This window comes from Podarcis liolepis, assembly GCF_965112155.1.
Source record: "Podarcis liolepis genome assembly, chromosome: 18".
In the NCBI taxonomy this organism is placed as follows: Eukaryota; Metazoa; Chordata; class Lepidosauria; order Squamata; family Lacertidae; genus Podarcis; species Podarcis liolepis.
This window is the reverse complement of record NC_139572.1, coordinates 4,629,521-4,651,225: the sequence shown is the minus strand read 5'-3', so window position 1 is coordinate 4,651,225 and position 21,705 is coordinate 4,629,521. Positions and strand designations below refer to the sequence as shown.

The window sequence follows — 21,705 nt, the reverse complement described above, 5'->3', positions numbered from 1 at the left end:
GCTGATCCTAAGCCGCTAAACAGCTGATCTGCTAAGCCGCTTAACAGCTGATCCGCTAAGCCACTAAACCGCTTATCGGCTGATCCGCTAAGCCGCTAATGGGCTTGTTTCGCAAGACGAAAAAACCGCAAGACGAAGAGACTCGCGGAACGGATTCTTTTCGTCTTGCGAGGCACCACTGTATTTGTTTTCTTGTTTTCTCTGAAAACTAGGTTCATCTTATGGAGCGAAAAATACGGTAGTTCGGTCTTGTTTGCGAGGGCAGCTGCGTATTCCTGCATTGCAGAGGGTTAGACTAGATGACCCTCAGGGGCCCAGCTCTGCAGTTCCACGGCGACTGCCAGCAAGCTAGGGCCTTGCGCAGGCAGGGCACGTGATGCTCCGCTCAGCTATGACCCCTACTGTAAAGACATAGGAAGGCGCTAGTCCTCATAATCCCACGTAAAATGCAGATTTAAACTCCGGAAGCTGCCTTGCACCCAGTCCACCTGTGCTGACTGCCAGCAGCTCTCAGACAGGAGCTGTTCCCCTACCCGAAGGTGCCGTTGGGGATTGAACCGGAGACCTTCTGCAAGCCCAAGCAGCTGCTCTGACTGCTGAGCTACAGAACTTCAGCCTCTGCCGCTAAACTATTGCCCTCTGCTTAAAAAAATAAGCTAAGGCTGCAGTGCTCATACGCTCCGCATCATCAACCTCACACAGGGACGGACCCTGCAGACGGACCCACAAACTGCGCAATTTCTGCCCTCCTTTATTCGTTGAAACACAGCCAGTTTGGCAAGGGGGGTGTTGGGGAATTAAAGAGGGTGGCGCTGTGGGTTAAACCACAGAGCCTAGGACTTGCCGATCAGAAGGCCGGTGGTTCGAATCCCCACGACGGGGTGAGCTCCCATTGCACGGTCCCTGCTCCTGCCAACCTAGCAGTTCGAAAGCATGTCAAAATGCAAGGAGATATATAGGTACCGCTCCGGCGGGAAGGTAAACGGCGTTTCCGTGCGCTGCTCTGGTTCGCCAGAAGCGGCTCAGTCCTGCTGGCCACATGACCCGAAAGCTGTACGCCGGCTCCCTCAGCCAAAAAAGCGAGATGAGCGCCACAACCCCAGAGTCGGTCACGACCGGACCTAATGGCCAGGGGTCCCCTTTACCCTAATATGATTATTATTATTCCAGCAAACCCTTCACACAAAAACTACCAGAACGACTGTTAGCTAAGTGTTTATTGTTTCGAACTAAAAAACAAACAACCCGAAACACCCGCAGCTTCTGAATTTTTGTTGGAAATTGAAGGATCGTTCCCACTCCCCCCCCCCCCCGCAAAAAAAAATAACCAAGCGGTGTGGCCTGGCCACGATTCGGTGTGCCAGCCTAGTTTTGCAAACCGAGGAGGTGGTTTGCGGGAGGCTGGTGCCCGTTGCTCTCTGCCGACCGCAGAAATCCGTTCAGGTGAGAGGCGGCCTTCTTGGGGGCGGCCGGCCGAGCTGCTGGGGGTTCAGGCGTCGGGGGGGCCTGCTTGGCACAGGGCCACGTCCTCCGGGTCTTGTACTCCAGTTGCATGTGGTTTTGTGGGGGGAGACCCACGCAGGCTCTGTAGGGCAAGAAAAATCCGAGTTAAGCACTCGGAGCATCTTCTGTGCAAGGAGATAAATGAAAGTTGTTTCCCCTAATCCTGAACTCATTTACAGCGGTACCTTGGTTCTCAAACTTAACCCGTTCCGGAAGACCGTTCCAAAACCAAGGCGTGCTTTCCCATAGAAAGCAATGCAAAATCCTCATAGAACTCTAGCCCAATGGTTGCCATTAATTTGATTTTGAGCTGATTTTAGAATGAATTGGTTTTAGAATGCTGTGTTACTTTTATTGTTGCTAGCCGCTGGGGAGGATGGGATATAAATAAATTATTATTATTATTATTATTATTATTATTATTATTATTATTATTATTATTATTATTACTACTACTACTACTACTACTACTACAACAGTGGTACCTCGGGTTACATACGCTTCAGGTTACATATGCTTCAGGCTACATACGCTTCAGGTTACAGACTCCGCTAACCCAGAAATGGTGCTTCAGGTTAAGAACTTTGCTTCAGGATGAGAACAGAAATCGTGCTCCGGAGGCGTGGCGGCAGCGGGAGGCCCCATTAGCTAAAGTGGTGCTTCAGGTTAAGAACAGTTTCAGGTTAAGAACGGACCTCCAGAACGAATTAAGTACTTAACCCGAGGTACCACTGTATAATAATAATAATAATAATAATAATAATAATAATAATAACAATAACAACAGATTAATCCATTCCAGACTTTTAAAAACAACCCCTAAAACAGCAATTTGACATGAATTTTACTATCTAACGAGACCACTGATCCATAAAATGAAAGCAACAATCAATGTACTGCAGTCACACAATCAATCGGTAGCCGAACTGTTCCACGCAGTCCCAAAACCAAAACAAAAAAGAGCCACAAAAATGCAAAATAAATAGCAATGTTGGGAAAGATGGAGGGCACAAGGAGAAGGGGACGACAGAGGACGAGATGGTGGGACAGTGTCTTCGAAGCTACCAGCATGAGTTTGACCAAACTGCGGGAGGCAGTGGAAGACAGGAGTGCCTGGCGTGCTCTGGTCCAGGGGGTCACGAAGAGGCGGACACGACTAAACAACAACACCCCATGGGGAGCAACACACAGGGTTACCATGGAGACCCCAATCAATGAGAGTTAAGGCCCAGGGTTGCCATGGTTACTGGTGCAACTCATCCCTTTGGGGGGGGTGAGAGTTAAAAGATACAGGGAGGAGGTTTCCATGGTTACCAGAGCATCGCCAAAACGGGCAGACCTTTTCAGGGAAGTTTTTTTAACGGTTGATGTTCTGTTGCGTTTTCAGTTATTTTGTCGGCAGCCGCCCAGAGTGGCTTGGGAAACCCTGTCAGATGGGTGGTATATAAATATAATATTTGGGAGGCTTGTTTATTTTAAAGGTCCAGATTTGGGGCTGGTTTGCACCTGGAGTAACCTGGAATAGCCTCAGACACACCCAAGGGGTTTGGGGGCTAAGCCCCCGGAAGATGTAATTGGAAGGAAGGAAAAGGAATTAGAGGCCTTTGTGATACTGAAACCGGGTCTCTGTTCTAAAGCTCTGTTCTATGGGCTATTCTGTCAGCACTGCCTCGGTGATGTGGACTCTTAGGCCTGGGTCACCCTGTATATTCATAGAATCATAGAGTTGGAAGAGACCACAAGGGCCATCGAGTCCAACCCCCTGCCAAGCAGGAAACACCATCAGAGCACTCCTGACATATGGTTGTCAAGCCTCTGCTTAAAGACCTCCAAAGTAGGAGACTCCACCACACTCCTTGGCAGCAAATTCCACTGTCAAACAGCTCTTACTGTCAGGAAGTTCTTCCTAATGTTTAGGTAGAATCTTCTTTCTTGTCGTTTGGATCCATTGCTCCGTGTCCGCTTCTCTGGAGCAGCAGAAAACAACCTTTCTCCCTCCTCTATGTGACATCCTTTTATATATTTGAACATGGCTATCATATCACCCCTTAACCTCCTCTTCTCCAGGCTAAACATGCCCAGCTCCCTTAGCCCCCTTATTCGTTTTCCAAGCTTTAAAAATAATAAAAATTAGTTTATTATATATATAAAAGGCTTCACGGTGGAGGACTCAAAGGAGAGGTCAGTAACAATATGTTTAAAGCTGGAAAAGGATCTCAAAATGGCAAATTGCGTGTGTGTGTGCTTTGAAACACAACAAAACGTTTTTGGGAGGGGGCAAAAACAAACCATGGTCCACAGTATATGTGTGTGTGTGTTTATGTGCACAAATGCACACACTTCCATTGGCAGCTATGCAGACTGCAGCGTGACGACACGCTTACGTTTATATGTATATAGGAAGATAGCTAGCTTGCTATGGTTACTTAAAGCCACGTCCCGATACATTAGACCAAACCGCGTCCCTCTCAGAGCATACCCCCTGAAAATGAACGGATCCAAGTTAGTTACGCCTGCTCAGTTCGGTGGGTCTCCTCAGAAGGAGGACCAAGTTCCCTGCGATTACCTGAACAGGTTCTCGATGGCGGCCCTTTGGCGAAAGAAAGCGTTGACCACCGGCGCTCCTTCAGGGACGAGGGGAGCCTTGCAGAGGAAACCCAGGAGAGACAAGATGCTGTGAAGCGGCTCAGGCTCTGAGTCGCCCTCGATGGTCACTCGGATCCGTTCGCAGAGCTCAGCCAGGATCACCAAATCCAATATTATAGGGCTGGCCAGTAAGGAATCCTACAGACATGGGGGCAGCAGGAAGGATTTGCCATGTTGTTCCAAACCGTCCCCCTCAGATGCGATAATTCGCACCTGTCTCCCCAGCTTGAAAATAGCCGCTCATTATCTCTCCCCTCCCCCCAATATTTTATTACTTTGACAAAATAAGGTAAAGGTAAAGGGACCCCTGACCATTAGGTCCAGTCCTGACCGACTCTGGGGTTGCGGCACTCATCTCGCTTTACTGGCCGAGGGAGCAAGCGTACAGCTTCCGGGTCATGTGGCCAGCAGGACTAAGCCACTTCTGGCAAACCAGAGCAGTGCATGGAAATGCCGTTTACCTTCCCACTGAAGTGGTACCTATTTATCTACTTGCACTCTGACGTGCTTTCGAACTGCTAGGTTGGCAGGAGCTGGGACCGAGCCGACCTTCTGATCAGCAAGTCCTAGGCTCTGTGGTTTAACCCACAGCGCCACCCGGGTCCCTATTTTGACAAAGTAATAATCATAAATAAATACCATTCCATTGTAACTATCCAACCTCCCAAAATTTCAACACCTCTTGCAATGGTTTGACCCCTTTCCGTTTTAACAGTACAAATTCCACAAACACCTTCCACATCTCCTCCAAATCATTTACCCTGTGTATTTCCCGCCTTGCCTTAACGCAGCTTTTCTCAGCCTGTGGGTCCCCAGATGTTGTTGAACTACAACTCCCATCACCCCTAGCTACCAAGGCCCGTAGCTCAGGGAGGATGGGAGTTGTAGTCCAACAACATCTGGGGACCCACAGGTTGAAAAAGGCTGCCTTAACGGCACATGTTATCATCAATACTGTAGCCCACACCTCTATATATACCATTCCTCCTTCATATTTTGCTTGCCCCTTCCGCTTCCTAGATATAATACCGTATTTTTTGCTCTATAAGACTCACTTTTCCCCTCCTAAAAAGTAAGGGGAAATGTTTGCACGTCTTATGGAGCGAATGCAGGCTGCGCAGCTATCCCAGAAGCCAGAACAGCAAGAGGGATTGCTGCTTTCACTGCGCAGCGATCCCTCTTGCTGTTCTGGCTTCTGAGATTCAGAATATCTTTTTTCTTGTTTCCCTCCTCCAAAAACTAGGTGCGTCTTGTGGTCTGGTGCGTCTTATAGAGCGAAAAATACGGTAATTCGTGCAGCTGTCAAGAAAATTTACGAGCAAGTCCTTCATAGCCGGCGAACCTTAGCCACACATTTCCTAGCTCTCTTCGTCCAAATGGGGACTTGGGAGTAGGGAACAACACTCCCCACTTCCTCATCCGCTCCCGGCGCCATTCCTCACGCACCTCGCAGACGTTGTGAATGACTATGGTGCTCGTGCCGCCCATTGCAATCTCGGAGGTGTATTCGTCCAGAGCCCGCTTGCTGTCGCCGACGTAGGGGACATACTTGATCACCACCTGTCCGGGGAGAGGAGTGGAATGGGCACTGGTGAGGAAACAGGGGCAACAATGTGACTGTGCCCCTGAAGGACCAGGTGCGCAGCCTGGGAGTCATTTTGGACTCACAGCTGTCCATGGAGGCAAAAGTTAATTCTGTGTCCAGGGCGGCTGTCTACCAGCTCCACCTGGTACGCAGGATGAGACCCTCCCTGCCCGCAGACTGTCTGGCCAGAGGGGTGCATGCTCTGGTTATCTCCCGCTTGGACTACTGCAATGCGCTCTACGTGGGGCTACCTTTGAAGGTGACCCGGAAACTGCAATTAATCCAGAATGCGGCTGCCAGACTGGTCGCCGGGACCACATAACACCGGTCCTGAGAGATCTTCATTGGCTCCCAGTACAGTTCCGAGCACAATTCAAAGTGTTGGTGCTCACCTTGACAGCCCTAAACGGCCCAGTATACCTGAAGGAGCGTCTCCACCCCCATCGTTCAGCCCGGACACTGAGGTCCAGCTCCGAGGGCCTTCTGGCGGTTCCCTCATTGCAAGAAGCCAAGTTACAGCGAACCAGGCAGAGGGCCTTCTCGGTGGTGGCACCCGCCATGTGCAACACCCTCCCATCAGATGTGAAAGAAATAAGCAGCTATCCTATCTTTAAAAGACACCTGAAGGCAGCCCTGTTTGGGGAAGTTTTTAATATTTAATGCTGTATTGTTTTTAACACTCGATTGGGAGCTGCCCAGAGTGGCTGGGGAAACTCAGCCAGATGGGTGGGGTATAAATAATAAATTATTATCATCATTATTATTATTATTTTCCTCACCACATCCAGGCAAGCCTTGCCCTAGCCAGGTGCAGGAAGGCACAGGGCAAATGTTGACCACCCTCTGCCCCTACTCACACAGTGGTCTGGGCGCTCGCCGGGCCCATAGAGGATGGGATTCGACTGTACCATGTCGTCCACGACGTTGCTCTTCGAAATCTCCTTGGAGCGAAACTGAGCGGGGGCAGAAAGATTCTTCCCATCGTTGTTGCCAAGGTGGTTGTAGCTGACGATGGAGACGGGCTGGAACCCAAGAGAAAGAGGGGGGCAGCAACGAGAGGCTTGGCTTGCGGGACTCCCTGGTCCCAAACAGGGTAACCGTGCCCCTAAAGGACCAGGTGCGCAGCCTGGGAGCCATTTTGGACTCACAGCTGTCCATGGAGGTGCAGGTCCATTCTGCGTCCACTAGCTCCATCGGAGACTCTCCCTGCCTGCAGACTGTCTCGCCAGAGTGGTACATGCTCTGGTTATCTCCCGCTTGGACTACTGCTATGCGCTCCACGTGGGGCTCACTTTGAAGGCGACTTGGAAAAGGCAGCTAATCCAGACTTGTGACTGGGATCATATAGCACCTGTCCTAAAAGACCTTCACTGGCTCCCAGTATGGTATACAGGCTGAGACCCTACCAGCCCGTGGACTGTCTCGCCAGAGTGGTGCATGCTCTAGTTATCTCCCGCTTGGACTACTGCAATGCGCTCTATGTGGGGCTACCTTGGAAGGTGACCCAGAAACTACAACTAATCCAAAATGCGGCAGCTAGACTGGGGACTGGGAGCGGCCCCTGAGACCACATAACACCGGTCCTGAAAGACCTACACTTGCTCCCAGTACGTTTCCGAGCACAATTCAAAGTGTCGGTGCTGACCTTGAAAGCCCTAAACGGCCCAGTATCCCTGAAGGAGCGTCTCCACCCCTACCGTCCAGCCCGGACACTGAGCTCCAGCTACGAGGGCCTTCTGGCAGTTCCCTCCCTGCGAGAAGCGAGGTTGCAGGGAACCAGGCAGAGGGCCTTCTCGGTGGTGGCACCCGCCCTGTGGAACGCCCACCCAGCAGATGTCAAGGAAATAAACAACTATCTGACTTTTAGAAGACACCCGAAGGCAGCCCTGTTTAGGCAAGTTTTTAACCATTGATGTTTTATCACGTTTTTAATATTTTGCTGCCATCCGCCCAGAGTGACTAGGGCAGTCCGCTGGGCGGCATTTAAAATTATTACTATTTGTATTACTAAAACCACACAAAGCTGCTAGGCCTCAGGGAACAGCTCGATTAAATCGCAAAGTGGGACTGTTGCAAAGCAGACACCTAACAGCTGCCTTCTCCTGGTTCGAGAGGCAGTTAAGCACTCCAGTTTGGAACCAGTTGAGCCGGTTTGGCTGCCCCAAGGGTCAAGCTAGGGGTCAGCAGAGACTCCTGTGGGCAGATCTCCCTACTGCTCTCGTTTCTGTATCAAGAGTCACTTCTGGGCAACGTTTTGGGGGCGACACGCCAGCGACAGAAGGGTCCAGAGGCAATAGCAGGTGGCGCTAGGGATGGTTTCGACGTTTCCTTAGGACATTCTTTTTTTTATTAAGTACAAATTAGAAAAGATACATATTTACAACAAAAGAAAATACAAAGGAAAAAGAAAATACATATAACCAAGGGGAAAAAATTAGAGAATACTTTGCCTCTTTTCATATTTACAGTTATTTATACCTCTATAAAATGCTGTTCATAATAAAGGAGTGAAATGAAAGACAAGATATCAGAAAAAAGAAAAAAGGGAACAAAGAAAAAATAAAGGAGTAAAAGAAAAAGATCATAGGTGAATTTTTTTAAAAGTAGATAAGCATTCACTATACATAGCCGTTTCCCATCTATATTTATATTCAATTGCATAATTTCATCTTGTCCTTATCTACCTTAAAAAGTGTTGTTTTTTTAAAAGACTTCCACCGTCTGCCTCACGCGTTTTTTATAATCCGTTCGTTCTTCATATTTTCCCTTTGGATTTCCTTCATGTCTCACTTTGTGCTTTTTATATTATGCACAAGATTATTCTAAACACAACCAGGTTTTTGTGGTTTTGTAAATAGCGTATTTTTTGCTCTATAAGACTCACTTTTCCCCTCCTAAAAAGTAAGGGGAAATGTGTGTGCGTCTTATGGAGCGAATGCGGGCTGCGCAGCTATCCCAGAAGCCAGAACAGCAAGAGGGATTGCTGCTTTCGCTGCGCAGAGATCCCTCTTGCTGTTCTGGCTTCTGAGATTCAGAATATTTTTTCCCTTGTTTTCCTCCTCCAAAAACTAGGTGCGTCTGGTGGTCTGGTGCGTCTTATAGAGCGAAAAATACGGTATATCTGTCGGTTTTGCTAGTTCCAGGTACCGTATTTTTCGCACCATAGGACGCACCTTTTCCCTCCTAAAAAGCAAGGGAAAATGTGTGTGCGTCCTATGGAACGAATGCAGGGGGGAGGCAGGCAGGAAAAGCCCCCAAGAGCCGCACACAAGCTCCGTGTGCTCTTGCGGGCTTTTCCACAGGAGGGAGAAGGGACTGACTGGCGGCACCAGTCCCTTCTCCCACCTCCCAGAAAAGCCAGGAGAAGCCGCAATCTCTTTAAAGGGGTTGTGCGGCTTCTACGGGCTTTTGGGAGAGGTGAGGGAATCCCCCCACCTCCCAGAAAAGCCAGGAGAAGCCGTGCAGCCCTTTTAAAGTGCGCGCGGCTTCTGCCGGTTTTGCGGGAGGTGGGGGGATTCCCCCACCTCCCAGAAAAGCCAGGAGAAGCCATGCAGCCCTTTTAAAGTGCGCGCGGCTTCTGCCGGTTTTGCGGGAGGTGGGGGAATTCCCCCACCTCCCAGAAAAGCCAGAAGCAGCCGCAATCTCTTTAAAGGGGTTGCACGGCTTCTGCGGGCTTTTGGGAGAGGTGAGGGAATCCCCCCACCTCCCAGAAAAGCCAGGAAAGCCCTGCGCAACCCCTCCGCCAAGGAGAGGCTGCACAGGGCTAAAGGGGAAGCCAAAACAGCGAGCAGAATCCATCCCGCTCGCTGCCTTGGCTTGTTCCATAGCTGCACGCAACCCCTCCGGCAGGGAGAGGTTGTGTGCAGCCTGTACGCTGCTCTTTGGGGCTGGGGGGGGGGAGAATTTTTTTCTTGAATTCCCCCCCTAAAAACTGGGTGCGCCCTATGGTCCGGTGCGCCCTATGGTGCGAAAAATACGGTACTCGCAAAGTTCCCCCTATTGGAAAGAAGACAAGCATCCCAACAAAAAGAGAATGGTTGGGGAAATTTCCTTAAGACCTTTTGGGTTAAGCAGCTCACCTTAATCCCAGAACTGATGAGGAAATCCACCAGGACCGATTTAATCTTCGTCTGACCGGACTTGAAGTCATCGCCAACGATGAAGACGCGGCGTTGGACCGCCAGTTGCATGACCCCCGGCAGGAAGGTGTTCTGGGGCGAGCCGTTGATGTAGCTGCAGCCCTCCAAGATGCTGGCGACGGCAAAGAGGGTGGAGGGCGAGACGTCCAGTCCGCACTGGACCCCCCAAAAAGCAAGAGAAAAGGGGTGGTTTGATGGGCAGCAAGGCAGAAGGTGTCTTGGGGAGCACCTCTCCCATCCAGGCAACCCCCCAACCACAAAAACTCACTGGGGAGGGCCTCTAGATCCCAACTCTCAGCGGACAGCAAAATCCCTCACTCTCAATCTCAGGGCTCTGGGTTCGAGTCTCAGGTTGGGCAAAAAAATCCTGTATTGCAGGGGGTTGGGCTAGATGACCCCCTCCCCCCGGAAGACCTTCCAACTACAGTGGTACCTCGGGTTAAGTACTTAATTCGTTCTCGAGGTCCGTTCTTAACCTGAAACTGTTCTTAACCTGAAGCACCACTTTAGCTAATGGGGCCTCCTGCTGCCACTGCGCCACCGGAGCATGATTTCTGTTCTCATCCTGAAGCAAAGTTCTTAACCTGAGGCACTATTTCTGAGTTAGCGGAGTCTGTAACTTGAAGCGTATGTAACCGAGGAACCACTGTATATGGCTGGCGGGCATTCGTTCTGGAGGTCCGTTCTTAACCTGAAACTGTTCTTAACCTGAAGCACCACTTTAGCTAATGGGGCCTCCTGCTGCCGCTGTAGCCTGATTTCTGTTCTCATCCTGAAGCAAAGTTCTTAACCCGAGGCACTATTTCTGGGTTAGCAGAGTCTGTAACCTGAAGCGTATGTAACCTGAAGCGTATGTAACCTGAGGTACCACTGTACAGTCATACCTCAAGTTGAATGCGCTTCGGGTTGAGCGTGTTCGAGTTGTGCTCCGTGGCAACCCGGAAGTAACGGAGCGCGTTACTGTACGCCGGCTCCCTCGGCCAATAAGGCGAGATGAGCGCCGCAACCCCAGGGTTGGTCACGACAGGACCTAATAGTCAGGGGTCCCTTTACCTTTACCTAAGGTAGTCTTTGGGACGCGGGTGGCACTGTGGGTTAAACCACAGAGCCTAGGACTTGCCGATCAGAAGGCCGGCGGTTCGAATCCCCGCGACGGAGTGAGCTCAACAACAATTTCAATTTGGGAGCCAAGGGAAGTTTGAACTCGCTTTGCAGAAAAAGGACCCTGCAATTCATTTAAAAACCAACCAATTGAAGTAAAAGGCTCAGGAAAAGAGGAGGTGCAGATTAAAGAGGAGATATTTGGGCAACTTGCCTCGATGGCTTGGAGTAAGTTGTCGGCTGTGTCGTTCACACCGGGCTGGGCATCGCAAAAGCACTCAGTGTTGGCCGTCCAGAGCACAATCACTTTGTCTACCCCGCTGGAACTCTTGAAGTCCCGGATATCTTGTCGGATCTGGGCCATCTAAGTAAAGGGGAGGAGGGGAGGAGATTGACCAGGTATTCTACAATGGCATTTCCCAACCCAAAATGGCGAATGAGCCTTGAGGATGCAGCTAAGTCCATCTAGCTTAATAATAATAATAATAATAATAATAATAATAATAATAATAATAATATATGTATACCCCACCTATCTGGCTGAGTTTCCCCAGCCACTCTGGGCGGCCCACAACAGACTATTAAAACCAAGATAAAACACCCAATCAAGTGATTAAAAATAGTACAGCGTTAAATATTAAAAACTTCCCCGAACAGGGCTGCCTTAAGATGTCTTCTGAATGTCAGATAGTTGTTTATTTCCTTCACATCTGGCGGGAGGGCGTTCCACAGGGTGGGCGCCACTACCGAGAAGGCCCTCTGCCTGGCTCCCTGTAACCGCACTTCTCACAATGAGGGAACCGCCAGAAGGCCCTCAGCGCTGGATCTCAGTGTCCGGGCTGAACGATGGAGGTGGAGACACTCCTTCAGGTATACTGGGCTGTTTAGGGCTTTAAAGGTCAGCACCAACACTTTGAATCGTGCTCGGAAACGTACTGGGAGCCAATGCAGATCTCTCAGAACCGGTGTTATGTGGTCCCAGCGGCTGCTCCCAGTCACCAGTCTAGCTGCCGCATTCTGGATTAATTGCAGTTTCCAGGTCACCTTCAAAGGTAGCCCCACGTAGAGCGCATTGCAATAGTCCAAGCGGGAGATAACCAGAGCATGCACCACTCTGGCCAGACGGTCTGCGGGCAGGGAGGGTCTCATCCTGCGTACCAGGTGGAGTTGGTAGACAGCCGCCCTGGACACAGAATTAACTTTTGCCTCCATGGACAGCTGTGAGTCCAAAATGACTCCCAGGCTGCGCACCCGGTCCTTCAGGGGCACAGTCACCCCATTCAGGACCAGGGAATCCTGAATAGTGCTGTCTAAACTGGCTGGCAGCAGCAACTCGCCGGGATTTCAGGCAAGAGGATGGATCCAGCGGTACTTCTGAACCTGAGGAGATCACATGCAAAGCTGGTGATCCATTACTGCCCTATGGGACCATTCCTTTTTTTAGGAAATTAAGCATCTAAGTTCCCCATCCCTAATTTGCGGGTTGCCATCTGATTAGATTTCACTTTGATTCTGATTTCAGGGTGTATTTTAATTGATTGCTTGATTTTATGGTAAGATGTTATATATCTGATGTTAGCCAATCTGAGCCCGGTTTTGGCCGGGGAGGGCGAGGTATAAATATTATTATTATTGTTATTATTATTGTTGTTGTTGTTATTAAAACAAAAGCTATGATGGCAGTTCTTGTGGTTTTGAATAAAAGGGGTCGTTTTAAGTAGGAATATAGGGAAAAAATGCCTCTTATAGACAACTGGTCCACATAGGCCAACACTGACCGGCAGCAGCTATCCAGGGTTTCTGACAAGGGAGCTTTCCCCAGGAGCATTATGGGATGTTGAACAGCCGAGCTGTGGTTCTTTCCTTAGAAACTAAGACAAGTCTTCAAGCGTCTGAATACACGACTGGTTTAAAATCAGAGTACATTGCTTTAGGCCAAGTCAACCCCCCTGGGCCATCTAACCCAGTTTGGCAAACACGGACTGGCAGCGTTTCTCTCCCAGGCGACGCTGCCAGGAATCGAACCCAGGACATTGTAATAAACCCGAGCTTTGCAGAGCTATCCTGCACACAGAACAGCCCAGGGGGTCTGGATCCAGCCCGTCGCAAGGGGCAATGCCAGCAGCTGGGAGCCCCACGCCCGCTGGTCCCAAGCGCCCACCTGCTGCGCTATGGTTCCCGTCAGGACGTTGTCGGCTCTCTCCTCCTGGTTGTCCGCGATGAACTTGGGGATATAAATGGAGGCCCTTGGCTTCAGGTCCTCCATGTGGGGGCGCAGCTGCTCTTGCAATGCCCAGTCGAGGACTTCCGCCCGGCGCATGGCATCCGCCAGGTTCAGGGAAGAGATGTCCCAGCCTGGCGGGAGGGAAAAGGACAAGACGGTCCCAGGAATAGGCACACTGTGAATATACGGGCCCCCCACTACCTTTCGTTTTTTTTAAAAAAGAGCTATCTAAGGCAGGGGTCATGGGACGCGGGTGGCGCTGTGGGTTAAACCACAGAGCCTAGGACTTGCCGATCAGAAGGTCGGCGGTTCGAATCCCTGTGACGGGGTGAGCTCCCGTTGCTCAGTCCCTGCTCTTGCCAACCTAGCAGTTCGAAAGCACGTCAAAGTGCAAGTAGATAAATAGGTACCACTCCGGCAGGAAGGTAAACAGTGTTTCCGTGTGCTGCTCTGGTTCGCCAGAAGCGGCTTAGTCCTGCTGCCCACATGACCCGGAAGCTGTACGCCATCTCCCTCGGCCAGTAAAACGAGATGAGCCCCGCAACCCCAGAGTCGTACACGACTGGACCTAATGGTCAGGGGTCCCTTTACCCTTTAATTTATCTGTAAATAACATTTAAGCAATTTCCGCCCGGACGCCGTTTCCGACAGCCAAATCCCGGCTACGTCTGGGGAGATTTGAACCCAGCACTTACCATCAAAGACGATATCATTGGGGTGAACCATTGGGAGAAGATCCCGGAAAGGGATGTAGATGTCGCCGGTCGGACCGCTGCCCAGACAAACGGTGGACGCTTGCAAGAGTGATCCATAATAATTCGCATGCTAGGAGAGAGAAAGGAAGGGGACTTATTAGAAACGTCGAGATCTCGGCTCACAGCTTCAGCCCACAACCTTCCCCATTCAGGGAAGGTACCCAGCAAAGTTCCAGAAAGACATCTTCTTCTGCTTCACTGACTATGCAAAAGCCTTTGACTGTGTCGACCACAGCAAACTATGGCAAGTTCTTCACAAAATGGGAGTCCCTGATCACCTCCTCTGTCTCCTGAGAAATCTCTATGTGGGACAAGAAGCTACAGTTAGAACTGGATATGGAACAACTGATGGGTTCAAAATTGGGAAAAGAATACGGCAAGGCTGTATATTGTCTCCCTGCTTATTTAACTTATATGCAGAATCCATCATGTGAAAGGCTGGGCTAGAATTCCCAGCCGGAATTAAGATTGCTGGAAGAAATATCAACAACCTCAGATATGCAGATGACACAACATTGATGGCAGTAAGTGAGGAGGAGTTAAAGAACCTTTTGATGAGGGTGAAAGAGGAGAGCGCAAAATATAGTTTGAAACTCAACATCAAAAAAACGAAGATCATGGCCACCGGTTCCATCACCTCCTGGCAAATAGAAGGGGAAGAAATGGAGGCAGTGAGAGATTTCACTTTCTTGGGCTCCATGATCACTGCAGATGGTGACAGCAGCCACGAAATTAAAAAAAGCCTGCTTCTTGGGAGAAAAGCAATGACAAACCTAGACAGCATCTTAAAAAGTAGAGACATCACCTTGCCAACAAAGGTCCGTAAAAGCTCTGGTTTTCCCAGTAGTGATGTATGGAAGTGAAAGCTGGACCATAAAGAAGGCTGATTGCCGAAGAATGGATGCTTTTGAATTCTGGTGCTGGAGGAGACTCTTGAGAGTCCCATGGACTGCAAGAAGATCCAACCTCTTCATTCTGAAGGAAATCAGCCCTGAGTGCTCACTGGAAGGACAGATCCTGAAGCTGAGGCTCCAAGACTTTGGCCACCTCATGAGAAGAGAAGACTCCCTGGAAAAGACCCTGATGTTGGGAAAGATGGAGGGCACAAGGAGAAGGGGACGACAGAGGACGAGATGGTGGGACAGTGTTCTCGAAGAGACCAGTATGAGCTTGACCAAACTGCGGGAGGCAGTGGAAGACAGGAGTGCCTGGCGTGCTCTGGTTCAGGGGGTCACGAAGAGTCGGACACGACTAAACAACAACAACATCTGGAGAGTCAAAGGTTCCACAACCAGTTTAACACCAGTTTAACCAGTTAACGTAAAGAAAGCCTCACTCGTTCATATGCTAGATTTGTGGTCAAGGGCAGTTATCAACTCTTTCATTTGTATAGTAAGTTCTCAGAATGTATTTTATATAGCCAACTAGATCTATATTTGATTGCTGTGGCTGAAGCAAATAAAGATTTTATCTCTCTATCAAAGGTTCCCCTGGTCTGGGTTAGACAGACCAATTGCCAAACTCAGTTGAAATGCACTTTTTGGGGTCGACATTTTGGGTAGCCTAACGTTGTCCTAACATGGAGCTGCTTCTGTTTTGTTTTTTTAAAAAATTAAGAATGATTTACTTCAGACTGAAAACAGCAACAGATCAGAAACCAGAGACTGAACAATGCTTTTTATTATAAGTGGGTGGGGAAAATGGATTGGACCAAAATCAATATTTTCACCTCCAGATGAAAGATTGAATGTTGCTTTTTATTAGTGGAAAGGAATTATCAGATTTCGGCCAACATTTTCTCCTCAAAACCAACCTGGCCCTTTTGATGGAAGGCGCAGGATAAACCATATAAAAGGTAGAGGGACCCCTGACCATTAGGTCCAGTCGTGACCGACTCTGGGGTTGCAGTGCTCATCTCACTTTATTGGCCGAGGGAGCTGGCGTACAGCTTCCGGGTCATGTGGCCAGCAGGACTAAGCCGCTTCTGGCAAACCAGAGCAGCGCACGGAAATGCCGTTTACCTTCCCGCCAGAGTGGTACCTATTTATCTACTTGCACTTTGATGTGCTTTCGAACTGCTAGGTTGGCAGGGGCAGGGACCGAGCAACGGGAGCTCACCCTGTTGCGGGAATTCGAACTGCCGACCTTCTGACCGGCATGTCCTAGGCTCTGTGGTTTAGACCACAGCGCCACCCGCGTCCCCAAACGTTATTTAAAGGGGGAAATATGTTTGCATCTCAGTTCAAACAAATTTCCCAGAGTGACTCGCTGCGGTATTGACAAGTAAACAAGACAAACGACAACAACAAAAGGAAAAACAGAAGTGAAGGAAACAAGAAAACAGCAGAAATGAAAACAACCATGGACACACATATAAAAAAAGATAAAATACATTTGTTGCTACCAAAAGGCTAGTCGGACTTGGCCCGGCACAAAACTTTCCTTACTCCTGTTTTTAGCCCTCGTTCCCACATAAAGCCCGATAGCTGCCCCCGGTTTCACTCGCCTTCCGTCCCGTCTTGGTCATCCAGGAGAGGCCCAGCCGATTGGCTAAGACAGCAGCCGTCACCGTGGAGCCATTGTTCCCGCCCCAGCCGACGAGCATCACGCCCAGTTTGGGGACACGCCTCTCTGTGCGGAAAATGACATCGGTAGAGGATGGCTTCACCTGCGGGAGTGACAATGCAGAAGAACGTCAGGACAGATCCTGAAGCTGAGGCTCCAAGACTTTGCCCGCCTTGTGAGAAGAGAAGACTCCCTGGAAAAGACCCTGACGCTGGGAAAGATGGAGGGCACAAGGAGAAGGGGATGACAGAGGGCGAGATGGTGGGACAGTGTCAGGGCCGTCTTAAGCATACCTGGCGCCGTGGTGCAAAGATCCCCCCACCGCACCCGTTTCCCAGAGTTGTCCACTTGTTGACCTTTTCCCAAGTCTCTGCGGGGATCGCTCTACTCCCGCGAAGGCTTAGGAAGGAAGCTGCATGCCCGCCAGCCATATACAGTGGTACCTCGGGTTACATACGCTTCAGGTTACAGACTCCACTAACCCAGAAATAGTACCTCGGGTTAAGAACTTTGCTTCAGGATGAGAACAGAAATCGTGCTCTGGCGGCAGCGGGAGGCCCTATTAGCTAAAGTGGTGCTTCGGGTTAAGAACAGTTTCAGGTTAAGAACGGACCTCCGGAACAAATTAAGTACTTAATTCGAGGTACCACTGTACCACTGTACACTGCCAGATAGTTCAAATTGGTGTGGACCAGTTTAAGGCACGTCTGACGCCCCCCTCACCTCTACTCCTTCATTCAACTCACCCATCTTGAGCCCCCCAACTCCCCATTTAATACCATACCTTGGTCACCCCGTTTTCCTGGCAGACTTGAGCTGTGGGGTAGCTGTATCTGGCCTCAATGAAGTCTGGGGTGTACTTGACATCTGGGCTCTCGACCACAAACGGGGATGTCATGGTGTTTGTCCTGGGGGAGAAAAAGGGTGAAATAGCTGGTAGCCGCTTCAATATGCCTCTTGCAGAAGCACAGAGTGAGGCATGCGTCTCTCTGTGCGAGTTCCTGTTCCGGATGGATAGAGGAATGCAAGAAGGAAAAGGGCAGAGGCGTTTCTGCAGAGTCTCTGTGCCAGAAAGGGGGAGTGAAAGGGCAATGAGCCAATCGCAGCGCTCAGAAGGCGGGAGACGCCTGAACAGAGACTCCTACAGAGGCATGGCAGGAAGAGAGAACCAGGAATCGTTATGGCGTGGATGCATTCAGACAGGGAAAATAAATCTTGGGGAAACATTGGGAGGAAAACAGAGTGGAAAGGGGGCTGGGGCGGACCCAGGTGTCCGAGAAACATCCCTGCGCTCCCCCCAAAAAAACTCCAGACTGCCAGTTGAGGTTAGTGGCCCACCCACCCTAAATGGTTTTAACGCGATTTAAACATTGCATTTTTACATTGCTGTAAGAAATAATAACCACACTGCACCGTCCAATTATTAACTAAGGGGCAACGCTGGGGGAGGGGACCCAGGTGTCCGACTCCCCCCCCCCTCCCTTCTTCATCCGATCTAGACAATTTAGGAGAAAAAGAAAAGGCGAAGAGGTCTTTGAAACATGGAGGAAGGCCCCCTCAACCTCTGCTTCTCCTCCCGGGGGACGCAGCGCCTCCCTTTGCAAAGCAGGAGGAAAAAGGGACCCAGGCGTGGGGGGGGGGGGAGAGGGAGAGGGAGAAGGAGAGGGAGGGAGGGAGGGAGGGAGGGAGAGAGAGAGAGAGAGAGAGATGACGGACCCAGGCGTCCTGGAGGAACGAAGGTGGAGGGAGGGAGGGAGGGAGGGAGGACCCAGGCGTCCTGGAAGGAGGGAAGGGAGAGAAAGAGAGTGGGGGGACCCAGGCGTCCTGGAGGAACAGAGGTGGAGAGGGGTGGGGGAGAAGAAAAGGAAGAGGAAGATGACCCAGGTGTCCTGGAAGGAGGGAGGGAGGGAGGGAGAGAGAGGACCCAGGCGTCCTGGAAGGAGGGAAGGAGGAAGGGAGAGAGAGAGAGCGCGTCCTGGAGGAACAGAGGTGGGAGTGGGCAGTGGCGTAGCGTGGGTTGTCAGCACCCGGGGCAAGGCAAGTAATTTGCGCCCCCTAACCCGTGGATTTGCGCCCCCTAACCGTGGATTTGCGCCCCCTAACCCTAACCCCCAGACGTTGCGTCCGGCCCCCCCTGCACCCCCCACGCTACGCCACTGGGAGTGGGGGAGAGAGAAAAAAAGAAAGAAAGAAAGAAAGAAAGAAAGAAAGAAAGAAAGAAAGAAAGAAAGAGGACTCATGCGTCCTGGAAGAAGGGAAGGAGGAAGGGAGAGAGAGAGAGAGAGAAAGGACCCAGGCGTCCCGGAGGAACAGAGGTGGAGTGGGGGCGGGGAGGAAGAGGAAGAGGACCCAGGCGTCCTGGAGGAACAGAGGTGAGAGAGAGAGAGAGAGAGAGAGAGAGAGAGAGAGAGAGAGGAGGACCCAGGCGTCCTGGAAAAGGTAAACCGGGCGTCTTGGAGACGCCCAAGGGGTCCCCGGCGTCCAACCCCCTTCTTCCAAGCCCAAACCTTCCCCCCACCACCACCCGGGCCATCTTCGAAGGGAGGGGGGCTCCAGAAAGGACAAAGGGCTGCGGTGTTGGGCTGACGCATCTCCCAGCCCGGCGCCCGGACGCACCTGACCGAAGCTCCTCCGCTCTGCGCAATGCGCTCAGCCTCCTGCCGGCGGCGCCTTAATTCTTCCCCGGGACCCGCCTATCCCTCTTCTCCCCCCCCACCCACCCACTCGCGGCTCCGCCCCCTCTGGAAAAATTTTCCATCCACTCCGTGCCCAAGACACCCCCCTCACCCCTGCCAGCCACGTGCTCCAAGGGGGCCCCCTATTTGGGGAGAGGAGCTGTTGCCACTGAACCCCCCCTTTGGCATTGAGATGGAGACCCCCCATCCTTCTCCAGGAAGGTTCTGCAGTGGCGTAGCGTGGGGGGTGCAGGGGGGGCCGGCCGCACCGGGCGCAACATCTGGGGGTTAGGGTTAGGGGGCGCAAATCCACGGGTTAGGGGGCGCAAATCCACGGGTTAGGGGGCGCAAATTACTTGCCTTGCCCCGGGTGCTGACAAGCCACGCTACGCCACTGAGGTTCTGCAATGCGGGGGGTTAGCCTTCCTCCCTTATGGCCTTTTTTTGGGTGGGGGCGTTAGGAAATCTTAACCTCATTGTTACTACTTTTTTGATTGATTTGATTGTTACTACTACTCCAGATTTCCTGGAGCATTTTCATGAACGAGAGTGCCCCCACCCCGGAACCGCTCAGGAGGCGGGGGGGGGGCGGGATTTTCTTGCATCATCTAACCCCCATCCTTCCTCTGAGGGAGGGAGCATCTCTAGATATAAAATTGTAGAGTTGGGAGGGACCCCCAAAGGTCATCCAGTCTGACCCCACCGCAAGGCAGGAATTGTTGCCTCGTTCCAGCTGCCGCCATCGTCTCTGACCATTGGCCCTGCTGGCTGCTGGGACCTGGCAGTCCCGTGGCGCGATTCCTGCTCTGCAGACAGTTGGACTAGATGACCCTTCCCTTTTAAAAAATTATTTATTTGGTTTCTCAAATTAAAGTTTTACAATCACGTATCCAACATACAACATAAAGACGAGGATTGCATAGAATCTCCTGGAATCTTCCCTCTTCTCCTTTGTGGGACCTGTTGTTTGTCATTTCCTCCTACATCTTTTATAAGGTAAAGGTAAAGGGACCCCTGACCATTAGGTCCAGTCGCGCCCGACTCTGGGGTTGCGGCGCTCATCTCGCTTTACTGGCTGAGGGAGCCAGCGTACAGCTTCCGGGTCATGTGGCCAGCATGACTAAGCCGCTTCTGGCAAACCAGAGCAGCGCACGGAAACACCGTTTCCCTCCCCGCCGGAGCGGTACCTATTTATCTACTTGCACTGGTGTGCTTTCGAACTGCTAGGTTGGCAGGAGCAGGGACCGAGCAATGGGAGTTCACCCCATGGCGGGGATTCGAACCGCCGACCTTCTGATCGGCAAGTCCTAGGCTCTGTGGTTTAACCCACAGCGCCACCCGCGTCCCTTTTATAATACAATCTTTTATAATACAATCCAAATCTTTCACATCTACATTTGTTGCAGGAATTTATGTGTAGGTGGGGGGGCGGTTTGCCCCTCCAGCAGATATCATGCACATGCAGCCCACTACCAAAATCAGCACAATCACTTTTGTGACTTTTGTGACTTGTCCCCACAAAACACTTCATCACAGTTTCTTCCTATCTATTCAAAGGGCCTCTGCTGCACGATACCAAATGTAAGAATTCACTGATTAATGTATCTGTGTACCGGCTCACTGGGAAAACTTCAGAAATTCATATAGACATAGCTACAGGTAGGTAGCCGTGTTGGTCTGCCGTAGTCGAAGCAAATCGAAATAAATAAGATTAAATTTAAAAATTCCTTCCAGTAGCACCTTAGAGACCAACTAAGTTAGTTATTGGTTTGAGCTTTCATGTGCATGCACACTTCTTCTGAAACAGTGGTACCTCGGGTTACACGCTTCAGGTTACAGACTCCGCTAACCCAGAAATAGTGCTTCAGGTTAAGAACTTTGCTTCAGTATGAGAACAGAAATCGTGCTCCAGCGGCACGGCGGCAGCAGGAGGCCCCATTAGCTAAAGTGGTGCTTCAGGTTAAGAACAGTTTTAGGTTAAGTACGAACCTCCGGAACGAATTAAGTACTTAACCCAAGGTACCACTGTATATAGTGTGAGGGTGGGGAGGGGTATTACTCAGAAGGGTGGTGGGACTGCATGATTGACTGATTGGTGTGGTAATTAACGACTGCAACTGGTCTTACAGGAAAAAGCAAGGGGTGAGATGGTTAAAAACAGCTTTATCGTGCATAATGAGATAAGAATCCAATGTCTCTATTCAGACCAGGTCTCTCCATGGTTTTAAGTTTGGTAATAAGTTGCAACTCAGCAACTTCTTCTTTCCAGTCTATTTCTGAAATTCTTTTGTAATAAGACAGCTACTTTGAGACCTTGTATAGAATGTCCTGGGAGACTGAAGTGCTCTCCTACTGGTTTCTCTGTCTTGTGATTCCTGATATCAGATTTATGTCCATTTATCCTTTGGCCTAGGGTGTGGCCTGTTGGTCCAAAATAGAGGGCTGAAGGGCACTGTTGATGGCATACACAATGTTAGAAGATACTCCTGAGATGTTTGATGTTGTTGGTGCC

General features: G+C 50.6%; 1 protein-coding gene across 2 annotated transcripts; it reads right to left on the bottom strand.

Annotated features, from left to right (window-relative positions):
* Positions 1-1,204: 1,204 nt before the first annotated feature.
* ISYNA1 (inositol-3-phosphate synthase 1) lies at positions 1,205-19,253 on the bottom strand. Of its 2 annotated transcripts, none has more exons than XM_083483898.1 (11): positions 19,135-19,253; positions 17,303-17,426; positions 16,460-16,621; positions 13,894-14,023; positions 13,136-13,329; positions 11,189-11,338; positions 9,814-10,029; positions 6,592-6,756; positions 5,596-5,709; positions 4,070-4,287; positions 1,205-1,585 (listed from the first exon to the last, which is right to left on the bottom strand). In XM_083483898.1, exons 2-11 carry the CDS (start codon positions 17,414-17,416, stop codon positions 1,366-1,368), a joined length of 1,683 nt encoding a protein of 560 aa, XP_083340024.1. In that variant the 5' UTR covers positions 17,417-17,426; positions 19,135-19,253; the 3' UTR covers positions 1,205-1,365. The 2 variants fall into 2 exon arrangements, with proteins under 2 accessions (XP_083340024.1, XP_083340023.1); XM_083483897.1 differs by lacking the exon at positions 19,135-19,253 and adding an exon at positions 17,901-17,923.
* Between the last annotated feature and the right edge of the window lie 2,452 nt (positions 19,254-21,705).

What these genes read in the sequence shown, in the direction of transcription:
- ISYNA1 (XM_083483897.1), bottom strand. An exon ending in AGGAAAACGGGGTGACCAAG is followed by an intron (nt 16,622 to 17,302) that starts GTATGGTATTAA and finishes TCACTCCCGCAG; the next exon opens with GTGAAGCCATCCTCTACCGA. An exon ending in GCGAGCGCCCAGACCACTGT is followed by an intron (nt 5,710 to 6,591) that starts GTGAGTAGGGGC and finishes CTCCCCGGACAG; the next exon opens with GTGGTGATCAAGTATGTCCC.